We start from the raw sequence: 22,971 nt of genomic DNA on the forward strand, positions 1-22,971 counted from the left end.
AGAAGTTAAGAAAGATTTAGACATATGGTCAAGGCTGAAACTTTCCTTGTTAGGCAGAATTGCTGTTATCAAAATGAATGTATTGCCTAGAATGTTATTTCTGTTTCAGACATTACAAATAATAGACAAGATGGACTGTTTCAAGAGGTGGCAGAAAGACATATCGAAATTTGTTTGGCAGGGCAAAAAGCCAAGAATAAAATTTAAGACATTAACAGATGCGAAAGATAGAGGGGGTTTTGCCCTGCCGGACTTAAGACTCTACTATGAATCAGCAGCGTTTTGCTGGTTGAAAGATTGGCTGCTCCTCGAGAATACAGATATTTTGGACCTTGAAGGATTTGACAACAGATTTGGTTGGCATGCATATATATGGTATGACAAGGTAAAATTGCATAAAGGTTTTAAGAACCATATGGTGAGGAAAGCTCTGTATAATGTTTGGATTAAGTATAAAGACCTGTTTGAAAGTAAAACCCCCAGGTGGTTGTCACCAATGGAAGCAAAAGAGGTGAAAAAATTGAATATGGGTTCTAATTGGCCTAAATATTGTGAAATTATAGAACAAGATGGTGAAAATGTAAAATTGCAGAGTTTTGAGAAACTGAAATTTAAGGTGAGAGATTGGTTACATTATCGACAGATAAATGAAATATTTAAACAGGACAGAAAGAAAGGCTTCCAAGTGGAGAAGTCAAAATTAGAAACAGAACTGTTAGAACCCAATACTAAAAATTTGTCAAGAATGTACAACTTGCTGTTGAAATGGAATACTCAAGATGAAATGGTGAAATCTAATATGATTAAATGGGCACAGGACATTGGGCATGACATTGAACTTGCAGACTGGGAGCAGTTATGGACCACTGGTGTTAAATTTACGGCATGCAATGCCTTAAAAGAAAACATTATGAAAATGATCTACAGGTGGTACATGACTCCTGCTAAGTTAGCAAAGATCTATCATTTGCCCAATAACAAGTGTTGGAAGTGTAGTGAAACGGAGGGAACCTTCTATCACCTTTGGTGGACCTGCCCGAAGATTAAGGCTTTCTGGGAAATGATCTATAATGAAATAAAAAAAGTTCTGAAGAGAACGTTTGTTAAAAAACCAGAGGCCTTTCTCTTGGGTATGGTGGGCCAAATGGTGCCAAAGAAGGACAGGACATTTTTTATGTACGCCACTACAGCAGCAAGAATTCTTCTAGCAAAGTATTGGAAGACGCAAGATTTACCCACGTTGGAAGAATGGCAGACGAAGGTGATCGACTATATGGGATTGGCAGAGATGACTGGCAGAATTCGAGACCGGGGGAAAGAGGCGGTGGATGAAGACTGGAACAAATTTAAAGTTTATCTTAAAAACTGTTGTAATTTGGAAAATTAGGGGCCCAGAGTTATAAGAGATAAAGAACTACAGTTGTATTAATAATTAACTGAAGTTAAATACATGAAATATATTTAAGTTAAGATCAGAGGGTTGCTAAAAAATCTTGAAACAAGAATGCAGAAAAGGGGTGGTATGGGGAAGTCATGTTTTTGTTTGTTTATGTTTATGTTTTTGTTTTGCTTATTCTTTATTTATGGAAAACTAATAAAAATTTATTATAAAAAAAAAAAAAATAAACCACAGAGCCTAGGGCTTGCTGATCAGAAGGTCGGCGGTTCGAATCCCCACGACAAGGTGAGCTCCCGTTGCTCTGTCCCTGCTCCTGCCAACCTAGCAGTTCGAAAGCACATCAAAGTGAAGTAGATAAATAGGTACCGCTCCGGCGGGAAGGTAAACGGCGTTTCCGTGCGCTGCTCTGGTTCGCCAGAAGCGGCTTAGTCATGCTGGCCACATGACCCAGAAGCTGTATGCCGGCTCCCTCGGCCAATAAAGCGAGATGAGCGCCGCAACCCCAGAGTCAGCCATGACTGGACCTAATGGTCAGGGCTCCCTTTACCTTTAAGAGGGGGGTCATAATTTCTCTGTCACACATAAACACTGAAGTACTGCTTCTGCTCTAAAAGCAAAATGTTGGAAGATTCAGGACAGCCCTTCTTTACGCAGCACAGAGTTTATCTGTGGAACTCCCTGCCACAGGAGGCCACCAACTTACCGGTAGATGGCTTTAAAAGAGGGTGGGACAAATCCAGGGAGGGAGTTGGGAGCCATTGATGGCTACTGGACATTAGGACTGTGCTATCCCTCCACATTCAGAGACAGCAAGGCTCCCAAATGCCAGCTGCTGGAAACCGTGGTTGCAGAAAGCGGCTCTTGTGCTGCCTTGCTCAAATCCTCCTTGCAGGGTTCCTTGGGCATCTGGCTAAAGACTGTGAGAACAGGATTCTGGACCAGATGGGACGTTGACCTGGTCCAGTCCAGAAGGTTCCTTTTCATATTAAGATATATTCTTTTTATTCCAAACAACAGGAGAATGTAGGGCTGCAGTCACAAGAGGTGGGAGGTCCCTGTTCTGCGTGCGGGTGATGAGCACCTCTAGAGTTCAGGCTAGGTGCTGGGGCAGGTGTCACCTGCAGGCTCAGGCAGAGTCAGGAGCCCCCCAGGCAGAACCCAGGAGAGGGTCATCTAAGAAGAGTCTCTCCCAGAGCAAGGCAGTCCCAAAGTGTCGGTGCTGCACACTAACAGGTTGAGTTCTTATGAAGGCAGAATGGGTATTATTACTATTACTATTATTTATTGAATTTATACACCGCCCTATACCCGGAGGTGGGACGCGGGTGGCGCTGTGGGTAAAAGCCTCAGCGCCTAGGGCTTGCCGATCGAAAGGTCGGCGGTTCGAATCCCCGCAACGAGGTGAGCTCCTGTTGCTCGTTCCCTGCTCCTGCCAACCTAGCAGTTCGAAAGCACATCAAAGTGCAAGTAGATAAATAGGGACCGCTCTGGCAGGAAGGGAAACGGCATTTCCGTGTGCGGCTCTGGCTCGCCAGAGCAGTGATGTCATGCTGGCCACATGACCCGGAAGTGTCTCCGGACAGCGCTGGCCCCCGGCCTCTTAAGTGAGATGGGCGCACAACCCTAGAGTCTGTCAAGACTGGCCCGTACGGGGAGGGGTAGCTTTACCTTTACCTTTTATACCCGGAGGTCTCAGAATGGGCATTATGTCACACCTGCAGACTGAAGCAGATTGAAGCAGATTGAGTGGGCGCATGTGCAGTAAATATGGTTAATACGTAAATGATAAAACAAAAAGCTGTCCATTAAAAGGCTGGCCCAACCGTCCTGTATCCTTGCTTCCATTACTTTAAAAGCAGACCAATATCAATGCCAATATTATTGCAATAACAGTGTATTAACAATGCTAACATTTAGATTAGCTTTAGATTGGCATTGTGGTTTTTGTGATTGAAAGCTGCTTTAAACTGTTGGGCTTGCGGATCGGAAGGTCGGCGGTTCGAATCCCCACGACAGGGTGAGCTCCCATTGCTCTGTCTCAGTTCCTCCCAACCTAGCAGTTCGAAAGCACACCAGTGCAAGTTAGATAAATAGGTATGGCTGTGGCGGGAAGGTAAACGGTGTTTCCATGTGCTCTGGTTTCCGTCACAGTGTTCTGTTGTGGCAGAAGTGGTTTAGTCCTGCTGGCCACATGACCCGGAAAACTGTCTGCGGACAAACTCCGGCTCCCTTGGCCTGAAAAGCGAGATGAGTGCTGCACCCCATAGTCGCCTTCGACTGGACTTAACCATCCAGGGGTCCTTTACCTTTTTACCTTAACCTGCCCTTGGACTTTAGACTGATGATGATGATGATGATGATGATAGAGTCGAACTCTCCAGTATTTCCGAGCCATTCTCCCCCTGTATTAAGAAATATAGCCTCTCTTGGCTGCTGTGAGGCCAGTCGCTGGAACCTCTTAGAATCATATGATTGCAGAGTTGGAAGGGACCCCAGTGGGTTATCCAGTCCAGCCCCTGCAGCTGCCTGCCCCCATCTTTTTCAGAGCTGCCTTGAACTTGTCCTCCTCCTTTTCCCATTAGCCTTTTTTCTCAACTTTGCCCTGTGCCTTCAATTCGCCCTCCACATTTGGGAAACCAAAACCCCCTTCTCCCAGGTCCATGGTTTACCTTCCCGCTGGAGTAGTACCTATTTATCTACTTGCACTTTGACGTGCTTTAGAACTGCTAGGTTGGCAGGAGCAGGGACCGAGCAACGGGAGCTCACCCCATTGCGGGGATTCGAACCGCCAACCTTCTGATTGGCAAGTCCTAGGCTCTGTGGTTTAACTCACAGCGCCACCTGCGTCCCTGCCTGGGCCTGGTACGGGGGGGCTCTTCTCATGTTCCTGCAGACTGGAAGGCAGCAAGAAGGAGGGAATAGCTGGCTTGGCATTGCAGCTTGTAGTATCGGCATGGCCTGGAAAATACTTCTTGGAAGGGACATGGCTTTGGTGGGGGTCGTGAAGGACGCCTTCCCATTGAGATTTAATGCTCTGCCACTACTCTCCCCGAAGGCCAGACGACTTATTGAGAAGAGGTGGTTGGATGAAAGCCATGTCAAGAAGGGCAGATTGTAGGCAGGCCAGTTGGGTGTTGTCGGGAGAGCGAGATTAAGTGCCATGCAGGCTTATGTACACACTAGAGAACCCAGGGCAGGGCAGGACTCAATGAGCTAGTGATGCATCGCTCAGCTTCGGAAATGAGCCGAGGCGCCGGAGAGAAGGAAGCTCTGGTGAAAATCTCTGGTGACCCAAAGTTCACAGGGTCCCAAGTTCACGAAGGCTGTGACCTCACCTTGGCATCAGCCTGGCTGGGTTCAAATGCAGAGACTTGCCCAATGACTGGGCTGTGAACAGCCGGATCCAGTCATCAAGGTAACTCTCTCTCTCTTTCCACCTCCCCAATGTCAATTTGCAGACAACAAACAAAACATTACCATAGTGGTGTCAGAGACTAGAATGACAAAAGCCCTTGGGCTTCTTTGCTTTCTGGATTCGTGTGGGTTCAGGACAGGTCAGTTTTTATTCACACAACGCAGAGTGTTAAGCTATGGAACTCCCTTCTGCAGGACAGATTTAAAAGAGGGCCGGGCAAATTCATGGAGGAGGAGAGGGCCGTTGGTGGATCCTAGCCGGACGGCTCTGCTGCGTCTCCACATTTGGAAGCCAGAATGTTTCTGAATCCCAGTTAGTGGAAACCACAGGAAGGGATCTGGTTCTGGTGCTTGGATCTCACAGGCATCTGGTTTGCCACAGTGAGAAGAGGATACTGGAGTAGACTGGCCTCACCCTGCAGGCTGCCCTTAGGCTCTTATTTGCCAAGCACCATAACTGTTTCACTGATTTTTCCCCAAAGAGGAGGCAAACTGGCCAATGAGATCCCAAGGAGTTGTTTTGCAAAACGAATGTTCCTTCCCCCTCCTTCTCCAGGTTCACCTGCAGATTTAAGACCCTTTGCCAAAAGGGGGTACTGGCAGCCTCAGACACACTGAGTGGCAGTCCCAGCCAGTATCAGGGCCGCAGTTAACTGGGATGAGGGGAGCAGCAAGGAAGACCCCCACCTGTGGCCATCAGCAAAAATAGAAGGTGCATTTGCACAGAAACCAAAGATGTAAAAATCCTTCTTGTTGAATCCAGAGTCTGGAATGTAGGCAGATCACTGATATTGATTGGATCAGTAGAGTAATAATAATAATAATAATAATAATAATAATAATAATAATAATAATAATTTTTTAAGAAAGCAGACTCAGCATTTTTAATATGAAACAAACAAAACAACATTCTAGGGGAGAGCTTATGACAAAACGTTGCGCAGCCCGAATTGTCCACCAGGTGGGGTTACAGGGCAAAGAGTGGACTGGGAGATCTGTAATCGCAAAGGGCCAAAGCAGCTGGACTTGGGGGCTGGATTGGGGCCGGGCCATTTCCACCTGCCCTGAACAGGCCCCGGAGGCTGCGGAAGAGCCCTGCTTTGGGGCTGGGGGCGAATTGATGTCGAGACAAAACAATCTCCTCCTTTGTGGGACATCAATTGAATTTGGGGGATACAAGTTGACCCTTTTAGGCTACCTTTGTTTTGAGAAGGCTGTGAGGACAACTGAAGGAGCAGGGTGGGGGCCGCAAAGCCATATGAGCCCTCCAGTCTCATGGATTGACATGATTTCCTGCACAGGCCTCCTGAAATCAATGGGAGTTGCTCAAAAGCAGAAGTTTGCTGATTTCACAGCTGGGACTCTTTGCAGTGGGGTTTGTGCAGGAATCACAGAATTGGATGGGGCCTCTCAGGGTCATCCAGTCCAACCCCTGCAATGCAGGAATCTCAGCTGAAAGCATCCAGGGCAGACGGCCAAGAAGGACTTCCCACCGCTGTTGTGCTTGGGGGCTACAGTTCTTTGGCATCTTGTGTGTGAAACTCTTTCTTGACTTTCCTGTGACTGAGCCCCAAAACCAAAGGGAAAGCAAAACAGCTTGGAGCAGGGTGGGGCAAGATCACCCCCCCCCCAGCCCAGTCTTAGGCTCTTTAGTCACTCTCCCACTTGGGGACACAGTGGTCAAGCAGATCTCCAAAACTGCTGTAATCCCAAATCAACCCCCATGAACTGTGGCTTCCTGGGTCTCCTTTCTCACCCATATCCTTGGCTCTTCCTCTCCCCAGCTGAGAACCTGGACCTGCTATGGAAATCTGCTCATGGGCAGTGGGCAAGATCCACTGCTGCCTTGGGAAATGGACAGGCAAACCTGTCTTGGGCTTGAGATTGCTGGAGCTGGATTTGGGCGCCACCCAGAGAGGGCCACAGACGCTGCCTGACCAATTGGCTCTCTTCTTGAGAGGGTGGGGGCGCTAGAGAAAATGTGAAGTTGGCCTCACTGACCATCCGATTGGTTGGTGTTAAACACACAAGACTGGGGTGCTGTGTCTCTGGATCAGGGCCTGTCTCTGGGTCAGGAGAGAGGAGATTTCTCCCTTGCTTTCAGATTGCAAGTGTGTGTTTTGGTAATGCACTGACTGCATTTGTTTTCAACTGTGTACATGATGCTTCTGCCACAAATCCAAGTCTGTTTACAAGTGAGCCAATCCAGCTCCTGCATTGCAGGGGGTTGGACTAGATGACCCTTGGGTCCCCTTGGAACTCGACAGCTCTGTGATTTTGTGAGGTCACCTTTGAGCCTCTCTTGAGCTATGATGGGGCTGTTAAGGCAGAAGGGGAGAGGCAGGCCAGGGCTCTGGGTCTGTGTGCCTGGGGTCTTGTGTGCTTTCTAACATTACATTGCAAAGCCACATCGGCAAAGGTCTCTCCTGTGAGCCTCGGCTGTGTCCGAAAAGCCTCTGCTTTGGGCTCTTAATTCATCCTGAGCCCGTGGACTCCACACGGACAGCTGGCCATCAGAACATCAGGAGACCTCAACTGGGCTGGGCCACGGAAGACGCATCTTCTTGAAGTCCACAACAGTAGCAAGAGAAGGAAGGCAACTGAACCCCACTCCCCCTTTGAAACCCCCCACAGCAACAGGTGGGGCCTTCCTGAAAAAGCCCCACTGGGGAGACCCCAATAGGGAAAGGCTCTTTTGACTCATGAGCCTCTTGGGGGCTGCTCTGCCCACTGCCCACTCCCCATTCTTGCTGATGGAGAAGGTCATCAAGCCCCCTGCCAAAAAGCAAAACCAAATCAGTATGGATTGTTTTATGTTTGCACCCAGGCCCTGTGTGCAGCTTCAAGCTAGACAGTGTGGTGCAGTGGTTAGAGTGTTGGACCAGGACCTGGGGGAGACCAGGGTTCAAATCCTCCACGAAGCTCACTGGGTGTAACCTGGGGGTGGGGGCAGTGACTGCCTCTCAGCCTAATCTACCTTGCAGGGTTGCTGTGGGGATTAAATGAGGGGAGGGAGAACCACCAATGCCACCTTGAGCTCCCTGGAGGGATACAACTGCAGCAAGTAAATGAGCAATGTTGGCCCTGGAACTGGCAAACGGGCTGGCATCTAGGAAACAGAGGCAGCTGCCTCAACAGCACAATGGGCCAGCCTCCGTTACCTGCCCTGACTTGTGCTATTCCTTCTGGCTGCTAGGGAAAAACAGAGACCAGCGTTCTTGGGAGTGGCATTCTGGTGGGCTAAGCATGATGTGCCTGAACAAACCTCCAAGAAAGGACCTTTTCCCAGGGAGCTGGACCCCTGAGATGTATTTAGGGGTTAAAGGGGGGGGGGACACACCAATCTGTAGACCACTCTGATTGTGCATTGACTTTCTCTCCAGAATTCCATCTCTGCCGCGATGCTGCAGAATCCCTTTCCATGCTTTTTGCTCAACATCCACCAGCGTGGATCTTGCCAGCATGGGTTGTCTCTGCTGAAATGCGAGGGGAGTTTGTAGCAGGGCAGTTCCGTTTCTCGAAGGGACTTTCACTCATACAAGCCGTCCCTGGCTATCGTTGTCCCTCCGTGATCAGTGTGGACATGGGACCCCATCTGAAGACCTTTGTTGATTCAGGCACTTTAGGGGCACCTCACTCCTCTCTGCCAGGTGCCAAATCCCCATGGGGGGAGGGTCTCCAGTGAGCCTCTCACAGCTGTGCATTCAAGGTTCGGATTTGTGGGGGCAATCATCATGTTTGGTGATTTATTTCCTGGGTGCCTAAAAGCAAAGATGGCACCGTGCGCCAGAAAACGTAATATTAAAAGAACAGCAAAAAGAAAACGTTATTGTGAAATGCAATAAAAAGTTGACAGCCCCCCTCCTCCATAAAAAGCACCCAAGAAACCCCTAATTGTGGGCTTAGGATCTAAATCTGGGTGACTCTAACACGCAGTCCGGATCCCGCCTCTCCAGCTGGCTACCTAAGTGAGGGAGCTACTGAACCAGCAGACTTAGATTAAAACAAACATGTTTCAGGTGCATTTAAGGTGTGTTCCTTTGTTTTTTTGTTTTAAAAGTTGGTTCTGTAAAACAGTTGGTCCATCTATTACACGACACTACCTAATGTTATAGAATTAAGCCGATTGTACTGCAATTGGTACCGCCAGTTGTTCTGCTGTATAATCATGAATCTAAGGGGGTGGAACGGGCTCCACCAAAGCTTATGCCACAAAAATGTGCCACTTTCTAAGGTTCCACCAGGTTGCTGCACAGCGCTGCCCACCCCACCCCTCACGCGGGAAAGACTCGTGTCCTACCTGTGTTCCTTACCCCCGAAGGGAGCCTTACCTGGCTTCCCAGGTGCTTCCCAGCCAGGCGGATCCAGAAAGTGCCCAGAGTCAGGCGTTTTTGCAAAGCGCGTTAGTTTCTCCTGCACGACACCCCTCCAAGAAAACCCCCTCTTGCAATGAACCGGAGGCGCCTGCAATGCCTCTTCTCCCTCTGCCTCCTGCCCATTGCAACAGGGCTTGCGCAGGAGATCTTCCCATGAGATGCGGGAGAGGTGGTCGGTTTTTCCCGTATCTCGTGAGATAGAGACCTGTGTTGAAGCAAAGAACTGTTAAGAGGTGAATACCTCCCCGCAACTCGCGCGCCGCTGCCCTCTTTCCTCTCCCCCGCACCCCAGAAAATGAAAGCATAAGCGGTGGAGGGTACGGACCCTTCCGTGATGGAATTTTGGGGCGTCCTTTTGGCTTCTGGGCGAAAGGGTCGAAATGTAGCAACGACTGGAGGGAGCTCCTGTGGCCGGCGGCGGCCCTGAGAGAAACGATCCCTCTTCCTTCGCCTTCTGTCGGCGTCGCTTCGCTAGAGACCGTTTCCTTCTCCTCCGGCACTCAAGGGATGAGGGCCACCCGGCGCACCCTCGGTGGTCGGTTGGTGGTTCCCGCCAGGGACGCTCCGGTCTCCCCTCGGGAGCTCGGCCGGCTCTCCTCTCTCGACGGCGGCAGCAGCAGCAGCAGACGGGATGGGCGGCAGGTTGGGGGGTCCATGTGCTCCGTCGCCGTCTTCTGGCCGAGGGACGGCCCCTCTCCGTGGCTGACGGACTCTCGGTGTGCTCTTCTCTCCGCAGGGACGGAGCGCCGACGGCTGGCGGCGGAGGGCGTCCAGCAAGGCTCTTCGGCGCGTCTCTCCCGGCGGGCCCGCGGCCAGAGCTGGCACGCTCCAGCGCCCGGCCTCCTGCCCCCCTCCCGTCGTCGCAGTCGCCCCCGCCTCGAAGGGGAGGGAGGAGGGGCTCCCCCCCGCCCGCCGGCAGAGTACCGGCCCGCGCCGCCTCTATATAAACACCCGCCGGGGCTGTTCCCCGCAAACTGGCGCGGCGCGAAGCGGCTCCTCCTCCCGACAGAGGCGCAGTGCTGGAAAGTGGCTGCAGCAGCAGCAGCGCCGACGCCGTTGCCCTCCCCCCGTCCGCCCGTTCTCCTCCTCCTCCTCCTCCCCCCGAGCCCGGCCCAGCCTAGCCCAGCCCGGCCCCCGGCAGAGGCGCTCAAGAGAGCCGCTCAAGTTGGACGGAGCGACACCCGCAGCCAGCCGCCGCCGGGCGCAACACAGCCGTTCTGCTCCGGAGAGCTCGCTGCGCCTTCGCTTGGGCTTTGGAGACGCGTCTGCCTTTCGCTCAGTTCCTCCGGGCCGGTTTTTTTCCCGCCCTCCTCTTCCTCCTGCTGCTCTGCTTCTCCCCCCCACCCCCGTTTGAGTCAAACAAACAAACAAACAACAACCACCCTGCAGTCGTTATTTATATCCCCCCCTCCCCGTTTTTTGGTGCAAAACAAACAGAAACCCCTTTCCTCGTTATTTGAGAGTTTCTGTGAAGTTTTTTTGGCGCAAGCCCGCCAGAGTTTGCAGCAGCAGGAGAACTGGGAAGAGTCGCTTTTGGGGACCGGAGTTTCTTTGAGGTTCTTTTTGCCCCCTCCTCGCCTTTGATACTCCCCCCTTTTTCGCATTCTTTTATAAGTGGGGAGGAGCTGCTTTTATATCTCTCCCTCCCCTCCCTCCCCTCCCCAATCTCTCTAAAAGCCACAAATTGCCCAGAGCCGGGGCGCATTCGTTCCCCGGCGCGCCGCTCCGACGACTCTCTCTTTCTCTCTCTCTCTCCTTCCCCCGCCGGCCCGGTGCGCGGCTCGGCGGCTACCTCCCGGGGGCCGCCCCCCACACTCTCCTCAGAGGAAGCAGCGCCACCGGGCAAGATGCTTTTCCAGGGCTTCGACCTGCTCTCGGCGCTGGCCACCGTCGTCGCCTGCCTGGTCTCGGTCACGCTCCTCCTGGCCGTCTCGCAGCAGCTGTGGCAGCTCCGCTGGGCCGCCACGCGCGACAAGAGCTGCAAGCTGCCCATCCCCAAGGGATCCATGGGCTTCCCGCTCGTCGGAGAGACCTTCCACTGGCTCCTGCAGGTAAGCCCGCCGGCGTCGGGGGGCGGGAGAGCGGCGCAGACGCAGCCAAGCTCGCCGGAGGCCTCCTAGTACCGTTCCGCCGGGCGCCGCGGCCGGCCAGCTCCGGGGGTCCTGGGCAGCTAGGACGCACCGTGTGGCTGCTGGAGGCTCCCCGCCGTCGTACAAAACGTGCGGCTTGCACAGTTGCTGCTTGCGACGTGCAAATCCCGCGCGCGCGATCTCTGGCCCCTTTCCTCGAGAGCAAGTCCTGCGCGCGACAGGCGAGCTTCCCCGGGTCCCAGCCAATCCTTGAGGGGTTTGCAAAGCGAATGGTCTCTCTCCCCCCCCCCTCCAGCCGCGCCGCGTGGTTCTGCAGCCTCGGAAGGGGCCGGATCCGCTTAACGGTCAGGCGCCCTCCATCGCAGCCGGGGCTGGAACTGGTGACCTCCCTCCAGCCGAGCGTGGTGCCGGGGCGCTGGGCTCGCTTCGGTCTCCTCCCCGTTTCCAGGAGGGCTCTCTTCAAAAACCTCCCCCCCCCCCCAGCCCAACGAGTGTAGGAAGCCCCGCTCAGGTCCGAAGGCAGGCGCCGGCGTGGCGGGCTGCATTGCCCCTTTAAGGCGCGGGGTCTGTCTGGGGACCCCCTCGAGCCGCCAGGTAAGGACCGGCTCCGGGGAGGACCGCAGGGAGGGGGCGGGCTGGTGGTGCTGTCAGCAGCGGCGCCTCGCTCGGACTCCGGCAGCTCCCCCCGGGTGATCTCGAGATTCGCTGAGCAAAGCAGCGGGGAAGCCCCCGGGTCGAGATAATCGGCAGATTAACCCGGGATTAACCTTCTTAAATGCTGAACAACCTCTCGAGGAACGCGGTCACTGGGGTGTGTGTGCGCGCGCGTGGAGATTCCCGAGTTAAACCGAGAGGGAGATGCAAGGTGGGGAGCAGAGAGAGAGAAGGTAGACCCAGCAAAAGACAAACCCCCCCTTTCAATAGGACACCCATCAGCTCCTTGTCTCGCACCTCTCCGAAATGCACAAACTTTATTACCTGTTCTAGAACCCTTAAACTTTGGGGAGGGGCAGCTCCCCCACCGCAGCCCCTTAGGAAAGTATCTCTGTTCCGAGATGCTGCGACATTGCCCATGGCTCATGTCTTGCTTGGGGGGGGGGGGGGAGAGGGGCGAGCAGGTTGCCTTTTCCCGCGGAGGGTGCAGCTCTGGAACACCTCCCGCCGCGATGGGTCCTCCTTCCGCCAGCTGGAGGAAAACCCTATTCTGGGTCCTCGTCTCTAAACTCAGAAGTAAGAGCATCGCAGACTTAGCAGGAGAGACCTCCATGGATGGAGGGGGGAGAGAGGGGAGCTCCCTGCCAGCAGCGCAAGGGTTAACTGCCCTCACTCAATAGGGCTTTATTTTTAAAAGAAATTTATCAGATTTTTACAGGGGGACCGAGAAAGGGTTCTCCCTTTTCCACAAGGCTCCATCCAAACAGAGTCCAGGGCTAAAAATACAAAAAAATTTTGTATAAATTGGACTCCGGCTCGAAAACTCTCGCCACATAAAGGCGGCCTTTGTACAGTGATGGAAATGTTGTACAAATAACCCTTTATTAATGCCACAAAAAGTACTTTAATTATATTTACGCAGATCAAGAAACAGGGTCACCTGAACATCTGAACTTCACAACTGTGCTTTTGTTTAAAAACACACACACGCACACACGGGCGCCCCCCCTCCGCCGCCCCCCCACCTGCCCCCCAAAGACTCCGCCACCCTCTTCGCTTAGAGACCCTGCAGCGGCTCGGGGGAGAGCCGCAGAGCTGGATTTAAAGGGGCAGATGCCTTTGCACAGTTTCTCCGAAATTTTATAGGGCACGTAAACCCCCTAAAAAACCTGATGCTGGTATTGGAGGTGGGGGAGGTAGCAGAGGTGTGTGTAGGATGTGTGAGGGGTGGGGAGAAGGCAGGGGAGGGGTGCTCAGGTCGCCTTTCCTTGCTGTCACGCCCCCTCCCCTGCTAAGGACCGGACCGGCATGTGGGAAAGTTATTAAAAGCCCCAAACTCTGTCCAACGACTTAGTCAAGGATAATTGCAGTGCGTTAAGGCAGTCGGTCCGCACCCCACCCCCGCCCCGAAAAACGCACATGACTGAAGAAGCTTTATGGGGCTGGAAGCAAAGGGGAGAGGGGCGGTTGTGGAGTGGGGGGAGCCGGCTCTCTCATCCTTGTTAATTTGGGATAGGGGTGTGCGTAAAAGCTGGGGGAATTAAGTCAGCTCAGACGCGCTCTGTGCCTTCATCCCACCAGCTGCCTGAATGAAAGGAACCCACCAATATTTTGGGGAGCCAAAACTCCCATGCGCTCGATCCTTCCCCTTCCAACCCTAAGAGGGCAAGGCAAAGGAGAGGGCAGGATCCCCGGTTTCCACTGGCCATTAGCCAGACTCTGGAGTAGCCACAACAGCGAGAACCCTCCCAAGCTGTGTGTGACATCTGCACCTTGCATCTGACCCACATAAAATCACCTCCACTGCACACTTTGAAGCACATGATTCCTCCCAAAGAATCCTGGGAACTCTAGTTTGCTAAGGGTGCTGGGAAGGTCCACTGGGTGCACTTCACCTCACATGTAACTGCATCGTGATTGAAGGGCCTTTGTCGAGGTTCATGGTGAACCCCAAGTCTTCTTTTCAGGGCTTACGAGGTCAGAATGTACACCTGAGCATGTGCAGAGAGCCTGCGAGCAATTGCAATGACCATCCCTCATAGCTTTGGTTGGGACAGGTCTTCCCGGTCAGGCGAGAGCCCCAGAATTAAACACAGCTCATTAGCGCTAATTATCAAGCCGTTGCATCATTTGTGTTCCACACAACCATCCGGATAATGTTGAGACAGCCTTGTGCCCATAGAAGGGATGAGGAATGGTGGTCTGTCAGTTGCAGCCCTTGGTGGGCTCAGGGCTGCCCTGTCCCTGTGGGACTTTCCTCATGCTCAAGTTACAAGAAAGGAGAATCCGACGATTCTCCTTCCTTGGAGACTTTCAAGCAGAGGTTGGGTGGCCACCTGTATTGGATGTGAGATTCCTGCATTGCAGGGGGTTAGACTAGATGACCCTCAAGGTCCCTTCCAACTCTACTACCACCCTATGCTTCTAGAGAACTGGTAGATGAGAGACAACGTTGCAGTATCCTCCCTCCGCCATCCCATCTGCTGGTGCCCCCACATCTTTGGAAGGGGTGTACGTGTTCATTTGCGACACGTAACTTGGCTTACTTCCTGAAGCCATCTGCTCAGGCTTCCATCTGCAGGAGCTCTGCTGGATCTAGAAGATGTTTGTGGGTTTGATCAAGGAAGAGGGCAGAGGAGCTGAGGAAGGGCTGAACTTGGATCTCCTCTGCCTAAGTTCACCGAGCTACAGGGGAGGAGGGGAGCCTCACCCGGGGTTGTGGACCCAACCCCTGCCCCTCTCGCCTGCTCTGCAATCTGGGCTCTGCGGGCTACGTTTCAGCAGGGCTGCAGTTCACACTTTCTTCCCTAGACCAGGACCACGGTTCACCCCCATTTCCCAAGCATCGTCCACTGATAATATTTCCAACACTCCACCTGTCATTCATTTAGAAATGTTCTGGTTTGGGAATCTGTGAATGGAGGATTCCTGTTCACAGCCTCACATTCTCTGTTCCCCTCTAATGTCAACCCTTAGCATTTACATTGCCAGACAGTTTTTAAAAGACCCTCCACCCCCACCCACTGGTGTGGGGTAGAGATGCAAACACAGCAGATCCAGGTGACTTTGCAGGTGCAGCTCAGGTGAGGCTCAGGGTCACTCCTCAGCATCCCCAGGCACAAGGGTGGAGAGAGAGACCCTCGTCTGAAATCCCAGAGAGCTGTTGCCAGTCAGTGTAGGTAATAGTGCGCTAGATGGACTAGGTATACGGCAGCTTCTTTTTCCTTTCCCCCAAAGTTTAGCCATTTTAAAAGACATGACACTAAAGAAAAAAGGGCTGCGGAGGGAAAAGGAAAACAAGGCGGCCCAGAATTCTTAGTGATATAATATTCTTATATTCCTGCTTCTTAGCCCCCTGCTCAGAAAGAAGAATTTTGATTATACCCTGTACATAAATGCTCCTTGAAATTATGGACCCACTCATGCAAGGTTGTTGAAGGAGAGTGGCATGAGTTGAATGCGCCCACCCCATGCTTAAACTCCCACAGGAAGGCAAGGACATGATCTGAGCCAGCCAGAAAGCCACACTCTGCACCAGAGCCTTTCTCCCCAATTCTCTCTATGTTGTAATGCAACAAAGAAAAGGCACTCTGCATATGTTCAAAGATGCTTTATAACCCCACATATTGTGAGTCTGGGCTGGGTGCTCTGGGGAGCTGCGGCTTAGGCAGGCTCACGGTGTGCTCACAGAGCTGAGCGGGGAGGCAGAGTGCTTTTCAAATATCTGGGGATGGCGGTGATAAATTGGCTGCCTCTGGTGTCGAGAGGGACCTCAGAACTGGAAGCGGGTTTCTCCCCAACTTAGGAGGGTTTTCCCGGTTTCCTCTTTCAGGGCTCCTACTTCCAGTCGTCGCGGAGGGAGAAATATGGGAACGTCTTCAAGACCCACTTGCTGGGCCGCCCCCTGGTCCGGGTGACGGGCGCCGAGAACGTCCGCAAGATCCTGATGGGCGAGCACAGCCTGGTCAGCACCGAGTGGCCCCGCAGCACGCGGATGTTGCTGGGGCCCAACACCGTGGCCAACTCCATCGGGGACATCCACCGGCACAAGAGGAAGGTAAGGGTGGTGGCGGTAGCCTGTCTTGAAGGAGAATGTGTGTGCGAGAGGGGATTGTAGACCTGGAAGGGATCACCCAGGTTTACCCAACTCCCTGCAATGCAGGAATCGCAACTAAATCATCTAGGCGTAGGGCCTTCTCGGTGGTGGCACCCACCCTGTGGAACACCCTCCAATCGAGGAGATGAGGAACTGTACAACCTTTAGAAGACACCTGAAAGCAGCACCGCATAGGGAAGCTTTTAATGTGCAATGTTGTGCTTTGTTTTTATGGATGTTGTAAGCCGCCCAGAGAGGCTGGGGCAACCCAGCCAGATGGGTGGGGTACAAATAATAAAATTATTATTGTTATCAGGGCTTTTTTGAAGTTGTTACAGTTAAGTGCAGCACTTTTTAACAACAACGAAAAGAGGTGCTGGTGCTGCGTGCCCTTGAATATCCCCTAAAAAAAAGCACTTATTATTATTATTATTATTATTATTATTATTATTATTATTATTATCCCTTAGCGCAGTGGGTCTCAAAGGGTGTGGCAGGAAAGGATGCCAAGTGTGGCAGGAAGATTCAAGGGCAATCAAAGAAACAGTGAAACATTCCAGTGTAGCATTGTGCAGTATAGTATCAAAAGAAAGTATTTTTATTTGCAGAGTTTTCAAAACCAAGCACTGCTTATTGTTTCTCTCCTCTCTGCAATGTATTTCTTATCAATAATAATAACAAAAAATGGTGTGGCACGAGCAAATTTTTATTCCGAAAGTGTGGCTCATAGAACATTTTTTTTTTGAGAATCCCTGCCTTAGAAGACGGAGATTCCAGCCAGAGAGATCACTTCCAATCTAAGGCGCCCCGTGACCACGATAAAATAAGGATGGGCTTATTTCTGGAGCAAGTTCAAAACTTAGCTCTGCTGCAAAGCTGCAACCCCCCCGCCCCCCCCTCAGCCTTACCTGCTAAGAGTTGTAAAGGGAGCCTTTTCCAAGGCAACCAGTAAGTTAAGTTAGCTGCGTTGGCCAATTACAAAAAATAAATAAATCCAAAATGCATCTTTTGTTAGGCTGACCAAAAATATCGTAACACCGCCTGTGAGGTTTGGAGCTGTCCTGAACTCTCCTCCTGCCAGGCTGGAGGGGAAGCAGAGCCAGCGAAGGAGGCGGCAAAACGGGGGGCTGGCACGGAGGAGGTGCCCAAAATTCATTTCGCAGCTCCCCGTCGCCCCGTTTCCCATCTGGCCGGAGAAAAGTTCGGGGGACATTTGGGTTGGCTGAACGAAGAGGTCGCCCCAGTCTGGATTTTGGAAGAAGCAGGGAGTGTTGTCTTGACCAACCACTTTGGAGCGTCTGTGCATGTGCAGAGTGCGCCCTTAGGCACCTGAGGGCTGGTGGGAGTTGTAGTTCAAGCCCCCCCCCTTTGGTGAAGGCTGAGTTCAGGGGGTGTCTGCATCCGAGGAGAAGGGGGGCATTTGGAGCTCGCGTGGTGAGGCTGATCTGTTGATGTGGGGGTGAGGGATGCCCCCCACCCAACAGTAACTGTGCCAGCGAGCTCTGTCGGTGGTGGGGTCCCTTTTGCGTGGGCATTTCGGGGAGTGTGTGTGGGGGGGCTCTTCCATCCGACGTCATCTTCTAACGTCTCCCCCCTCCCCAATGCTTTGCGGGCTGCGGCTTCTGCCCCCTCCCCTTCCCCCGCCCCACGTGGGCTTCCTCTTCCAACCCCCCCCCCCGCCCGATGTCTCAACGTTAGACGCGGCGGCCTTTGAGGAATTTAAAGGGGCGATGGGACTCCGCCGCCGACGCTTAGCCACGCGTTGCGGACAAACGCACGTCGGTTGGCTCCGCTGACTTGACACGGTAGTGGGCGAGGAGGGTGTCGGCAGCGCATTCACACGTGGCGCCCCCTCCCCCCACGCGCACGGAGAGCCCTTTCCTCTCCCCCTCCCCCCCGCCGGTCGCCGTCGAGTCGCTTTGCGCGTGGCCACCGTCCCTTAAGCCACTCTGTGAGGTTTTACTCGCGAGCAAGCAATACGCGCAGGTTCGCGGCAAGCTTCTTCCGCAGCAAAGGGTTGCGAGGTCGCCTGCCCGTCGGGTGGCTTCAGTCGCGCTTCTGGGAGACCCTCGCGGACCCTCCCCAGGGCTCCACGATAAAACCCTGTGATCTGCGCGCCCCGCCGGAAAAGCTAGTTTGAAGCGGGTATTCGTGCGCGGGGCCCCCTGAGCATGTACAGAGCGCTTTCCCCAGGAAAGGCTGGCTCGCAGGGAAGCGGACCGTGTTTTTGAGACGGGCAGCCGGGCGGGCGTTCCCAGGCAGGGCTGCCTAAGCCCCGGAACCGCTTGCTGGCCGTCGGGGGGGGGGGGCTTTTGCCACCGGGGCTCTGCAAGGGTGTGTGTGTGTGTGGGGGGGGCTTCGTCGTTCTCCGGCCTGGGGGCTCCGTCGAGGCGCAGGCGCCCCCGGCCCGCCGACCCCCGCGGCGAGGCTGTCTGGGCTGCCGTCGGGGGAGCCGTCCGCGGGCTTAATGGCTTTCGAGTGTCCTCCTGCTGAACGGCGGGCGGCGGCGGCGGCGGCTCCGCCCCTGGCTGCCTCCCTCCGTCGGCGAGGCCGGGAATCTCCCCGGCTCCGGCCGCCCCTTCCAGGCGGCACGTGGGGAAGTTGAACTGTAGTAACCTGGAAGGCGCGGCGGCGCGGCGGCGGCTCCAGCCTTAAAAGGGCGATGCCCCAGGCGGGACCACCGCGCCGCTCGACGGCTCCCCGCAACTAGAAGGGCACCCTCGGACCTGGGACCTGTAGACGCGCAGGCTTCTCCGACGGGATGCCCTCTGCCCGTTTCACACTAAGTGGTTGAAGGGCACCAGGTTGGCAGAAGCCGGTTTCAAGGGGTTCACAGGCATGGGGGGGGGGGGGTCGTCCGGCCCAGTGAGGTTTATTGATTGCATTTATATCTCACCTTTTCCTCCAAGGAGCTAAGGGTTTGTTCATGGTCCCCCCCCCCATTTAAGCCCCAGAGGTTGCAACTGGCCCAAAGTCACTCATTGAGCCTTGTGGCAGAGGCAGGATTTGAACCCTGGTCTCCCAGGTCCTAGTCCCCACAACATCCCTGTAAGGTAGGACGGAGAGTCAGCAATTGGCCCAAGGCCATCCAGTGCGCTTTGTGGTCAAGGGGGGATTGGAGCTCTGGCCTCCCAGGCCCTAGCACAACACTGTAACCACTATGTGATGCTGCCTCTTCCTTGGTGTGCCTCAGCAGCTCACAAGAGAGTGATTCAAAAATCCCATTTCAAATATGACCATGCTTTTCTTGGTGTGGTGTAAAGTTAAACTCTGGAACTCCCTCCTTCAGGAGGCTGTCAAAAAGAGAGAGAGAGGATTGGACAAATGGATGGAGGAGGGCTATCTGTGGCTGCCAGCTGCAATGACTATGCTTTGCCTCCACATTTGGAGGCAGCGATGCCTCTGAATTGCAGTTGCTGGAAACCAGAGGGGGGTTGTTCTTGTGTTCGAATCCTGCTTGCAGGTTTTCCACGGGCATCTGGTTGACCTCTGAGAACTGAGCCACCACACACTTCTTACATTCTTATGAGACTGTGCCAATAATAGTAATAGTAATAGTAATAGTAATAGTAATAATAGTAATAGTAATAATACCCTGGGACGCGGGTGGGGCTGTGGGTTAAACCACAGAGCCTAGGGCTTGCCGATCAGAAGGTCGGCGGTTCGAATCCCCGCTACGGGGTGAGCTCCCGTTGCTCAGACCTGCTCCTGCCAACCTAGCAGTTCGAAAGCACATCAAAGTGCAAGTAGATAAACAGGTACCACTCCAGCGGGAAGGTAAACGGCATTTCTGTGCGCTGCTCTGGTTCACCAGAAGCGGCTTAGTCCTGCTGGCCACATGACCCAGAAGCTGTACGGCCAATAAAGCGAGATGAGCGCCGCAACCCCAGAGTCGGCCGCGACTGGACCTAATGGCCAGGGGTCCCTTTAATAATATCCCACCCATCTGGTTGGGTTGGTGGGTCGTGATGGAGAGATGGCCTTGCCATAACAGGAGGGTGTCTTTGAGTGCCCTTTGGGTTTAATTTGGTTTTTAAGGACAGCCTTGCTCAGGTCTGCTTTCTGCTCTCCTCCTCGCCCCAGGCTCCCATCTCTTGAAACCCCACAACAGACCCTGCTTAGCTGTGCTAATGTGCTGGAACTTTGGAAACAGCCGTGGGTGACAGTGGGGCAAGTTGCCTCTGGGTGTCTCCCACCCCCATCTAGCCCCCCTCCCCTGAATGGGCCCCTGGCAGGAGTGTTGGTGACCTCTGGGCTGCAGGCCTGCCATTGCTGCTTCAGAGAGAGGCTGTCTTGTTAGGGAAGGAGGGCTGGGAACAGGGTGTGCCCCTCTGCCAGCAGCAGGAAGGGAGAGCCCTTCAATTTCAGCCCCCTCCAGTTTCCTATTCAGGACTCCTGCGCAAGGCAGGACAGACCGGAAATGGCTTTCAGGTACATCTAAATATTTTTCTGCTTTGCCTCTGGGACAGAGAGAGGCTCCTCCCCACTCGCCCCCTCTGCACCAACAACACGCATTTCCCAAATCTCAGTAGGTGGAGGACGTCATGGGGGCAGGTTGAACTGGGAGCCCCCTCCACACCCTCCGACTTCAAGGCGGGTGGGTGGTTCTCATAGTTCCTGTGAAATTACTTGGACAGTTTTCTGTCTCAGCGGTTATGCTTAGCTGTGGGTTTTGAAACCCGCATCTCTGGGCATGTGCAAAATGTTCAGGCTTTGTGGCCAAGACCCTGTACAGGTGAGGCTGCCATGGAAGAAGGTACGTTCTCCAGGTAATAATAATAATAATAATAATAATAATAATAATAATAATAATAATGCATTTTATTTATACCCCACCCTCCCTGGCCAGAGCTGGGCTCAGGGTGGCTAATACCAGTAAAATTGCAGTAAAAACATAATAGGGAAAAAACCCCAATTTAAAATACAGGTTAAAATGCAATTTAAAATGCAGCCTCATTTTAAAAGTAGCCCATAGATCAAAACGATAAGGGGAGGGAAACATAAGAGTCAGACTGAATCCAAACCAAAGGCCAGGCGGAACAGCTCTGTCTTGCAGGCCCTGCGGAAAGATGTCAAGTCCCGCAGGGCCCTGGTCTCTTGGGACAGAGCGTTCCACCAAGTCGGGGCCAGTACTGAAAAGGCCCTGGCCCTGTTGTTGTTTAGTAGTTTAGTCTTGTCCGACTCTTCGTGACCCCCTGGACCAGAGCACGCCAGGCACTCCTGTCTTCCAATGCCTCCCACAGTTTGGTCAAATTCATGCTGGTAGCTTCGAGAACACTGTCCAACCATCTCGTCCTCTGTTGGCCCCTTCTCCTTGCGCCCTCCATCTTTCCCAACATCAGGGTCTTTTCCAGGGAGTCTTCTCTTCTCATGAGGTGGCCAAAGTCTTGGAGCCTCAGCTTCAGGATCTGTCCTTCCAGTGAGCACTCAGGGCTGATTTCCTTCAGAATGGATAGGTTTGATCTTCTTGCAGTCCATGGGACTCTCAAGAGTCTCCTCCAGCACCAGAATTCAAAAGCATCCATTCTTCGGCAACCAGCCTTCTTGATGGTCCAGCTCTCACTTCACTATGGTCCAGCCCTGGCCCTAGTTGAGACCAATCTAACCACCTTGTGACCTGGGACCTCCAAAGTGTTGTCATTGGTGGAAGAGCCTGCTGGATGAGGCCAATGGCCCACCAGGTCCAGCATCCTATTCTTACAGGGGCCAACCAGAGCCACCCTGGCTAGGAGCCGTTTATACCGTATCCTCTTCCAGGAATTTGCCTAATCCTCTTTTAAAGTTGGTGCCCATTAACTGCCTCCTGTGGGAGGGAGTTCTGCAGATTATGCAGAAGCACTTTTCTCTGCCCTAAATCTTCCAACGTCCAGCTTCGTTCTTTGCTGCAGAAAAGGGGGAAATAAATGGCAGAAGGATGCAGCCCATCAAGGGGCTCAGCCAAAAGGTTCTTTCTGTGGTGCCTCTTTCCGGAGATTGTTTCTGTGTGATTTCAGCCGAGGGGTCCCTTTCAGCCAGAGGCAGCCTTGGTGCCAGGGGCCTAACCCTCCAGCTGGAACCGTTTCCTTGAGAGGAGAGAATGGGTTCTGCCTCTCCGGGGCTGCCCTTTAATTATGGCATTTCCAGATTGCCAGGGTCAGGTGAGCCTCACGTTTCCAGGTGTTGGGGGCCTTCCGCCGCGCGCTGGTGCTCCTGCTACGCCTGCCTGCCTGGCCTTTGAAGGATGTGCTCCCTGCTATGCAGCCCCCCCCCCTCTCAAGCCTCTCCTTCCCTGCCCCAGGGCTGATCAGGCTGGTGACTGAAGGGGAGCTCTCTCCCCTCCCTGCACATTCCAAAGGCCAAGCAGGCGATGGCCCCAATCCTGCAGGAGTCCCTCTGAAATAAGGGGCGGGGAGCTCAGGGTGTACGTCCTTCCCTGCTCCGCGTAGCTTCTTGACCAGAATACTGTATGCAAAGCAAGGGGTTTTTAGGCAAAAGCGATGCATTGCAGCAATTTAGTCGCTTTATAGTATTTTGTAGAGTTGGGGGCGTCATCTAAGTCCTGCCCCCCTGCAATGCAGCCTTAGTTGTTTTCTTTTTTGCACAGAGCTTCCTTTTCCCCACCCTTCTCTGTCCTCTGCATTCTTCCTCACAACAACTCTGTGAGGTAGGCTAGGCTGAGAGAGCATGGCTGGCCCAAAGTCACCCATTGAGCTTGCTGGCTGACTGGGGATTTGAACTCGGGTCACCACAGCTGTAGTCCAAGACTCTTAACAGTGTGGCGATGCCACACTCACTTTCTACTCTCGGCTATTTTCCAGGGGCCAAATGTGCCCACCCAAACCTCTCTGTCTGGACTCTCTTTTTTTTATATATATATAAATTTTTATTAGTTTTTTTATCATACCATTTTCAACAGTGATTAAACATACTTTTACATCTTCTTCATTTTTTTTGACTTCCATC

The 22,971-nt window shown here is 53.2% G+C and overlaps 2 protein-coding genes across 2 annotated transcripts in view; one reads left to right on the forward strand and one right to left on the reverse strand.

Annotated features, from left to right (window-relative positions):
• Positions 1 to 7,556: 7,556 nt before the first annotated feature.
• Positions 7,557 to 10,793, reverse strand: LOC114603779 (uncharacterized). Its single transcript, XM_028742961.2, has 4 exons — positions 10,731 to 10,793; positions 9,515 to 10,306; positions 9,145 to 9,394; positions 7,557 to 8,574 (listed from the first exon to the last, which is right to left on the reverse strand). The coding sequence occupies exons 1-4, from the start codon at positions 10,791 to 10,793 to the stop codon at positions 8,546 to 8,548; spliced, it is 1,134 nt and encodes a 377-aa protein (XP_028598794.2). The 3' UTR covers positions 7,557 to 8,545.
• Positions 10,260 to 22,971, forward strand: part of CYP26B1 (cytochrome P450 family 26 subfamily B member 1) — a 33,431-nt gene continuing 20,719 nt past the window's right edge. The window contains exons 1-2 of the mRNA XM_028744531.2: positions 10,260 to 11,240; positions 15,766 to 15,990. Coding sequence (XP_028600364.1) covers positions 11,037 to 11,240; positions 15,766 to 15,990 — 429 coding nt within the window. The 5' untranslated portion in view covers positions 10,260 to 11,036. The remainder of the gene's footprint in view (positions 11,241 to 15,765; positions 15,991 to 22,971) is intronic.

Source organism: Podarcis muralis, chromosome 9 (genome assembly GCF_964188315.1).
Source record: "Podarcis muralis chromosome 9, rPodMur119.hap1.1, whole genome shotgun sequence".
Classification (NCBI taxonomy): domain Eukaryota; kingdom Metazoa; phylum Chordata; class Lepidosauria; order Squamata; family Lacertidae; genus Podarcis; species Podarcis muralis.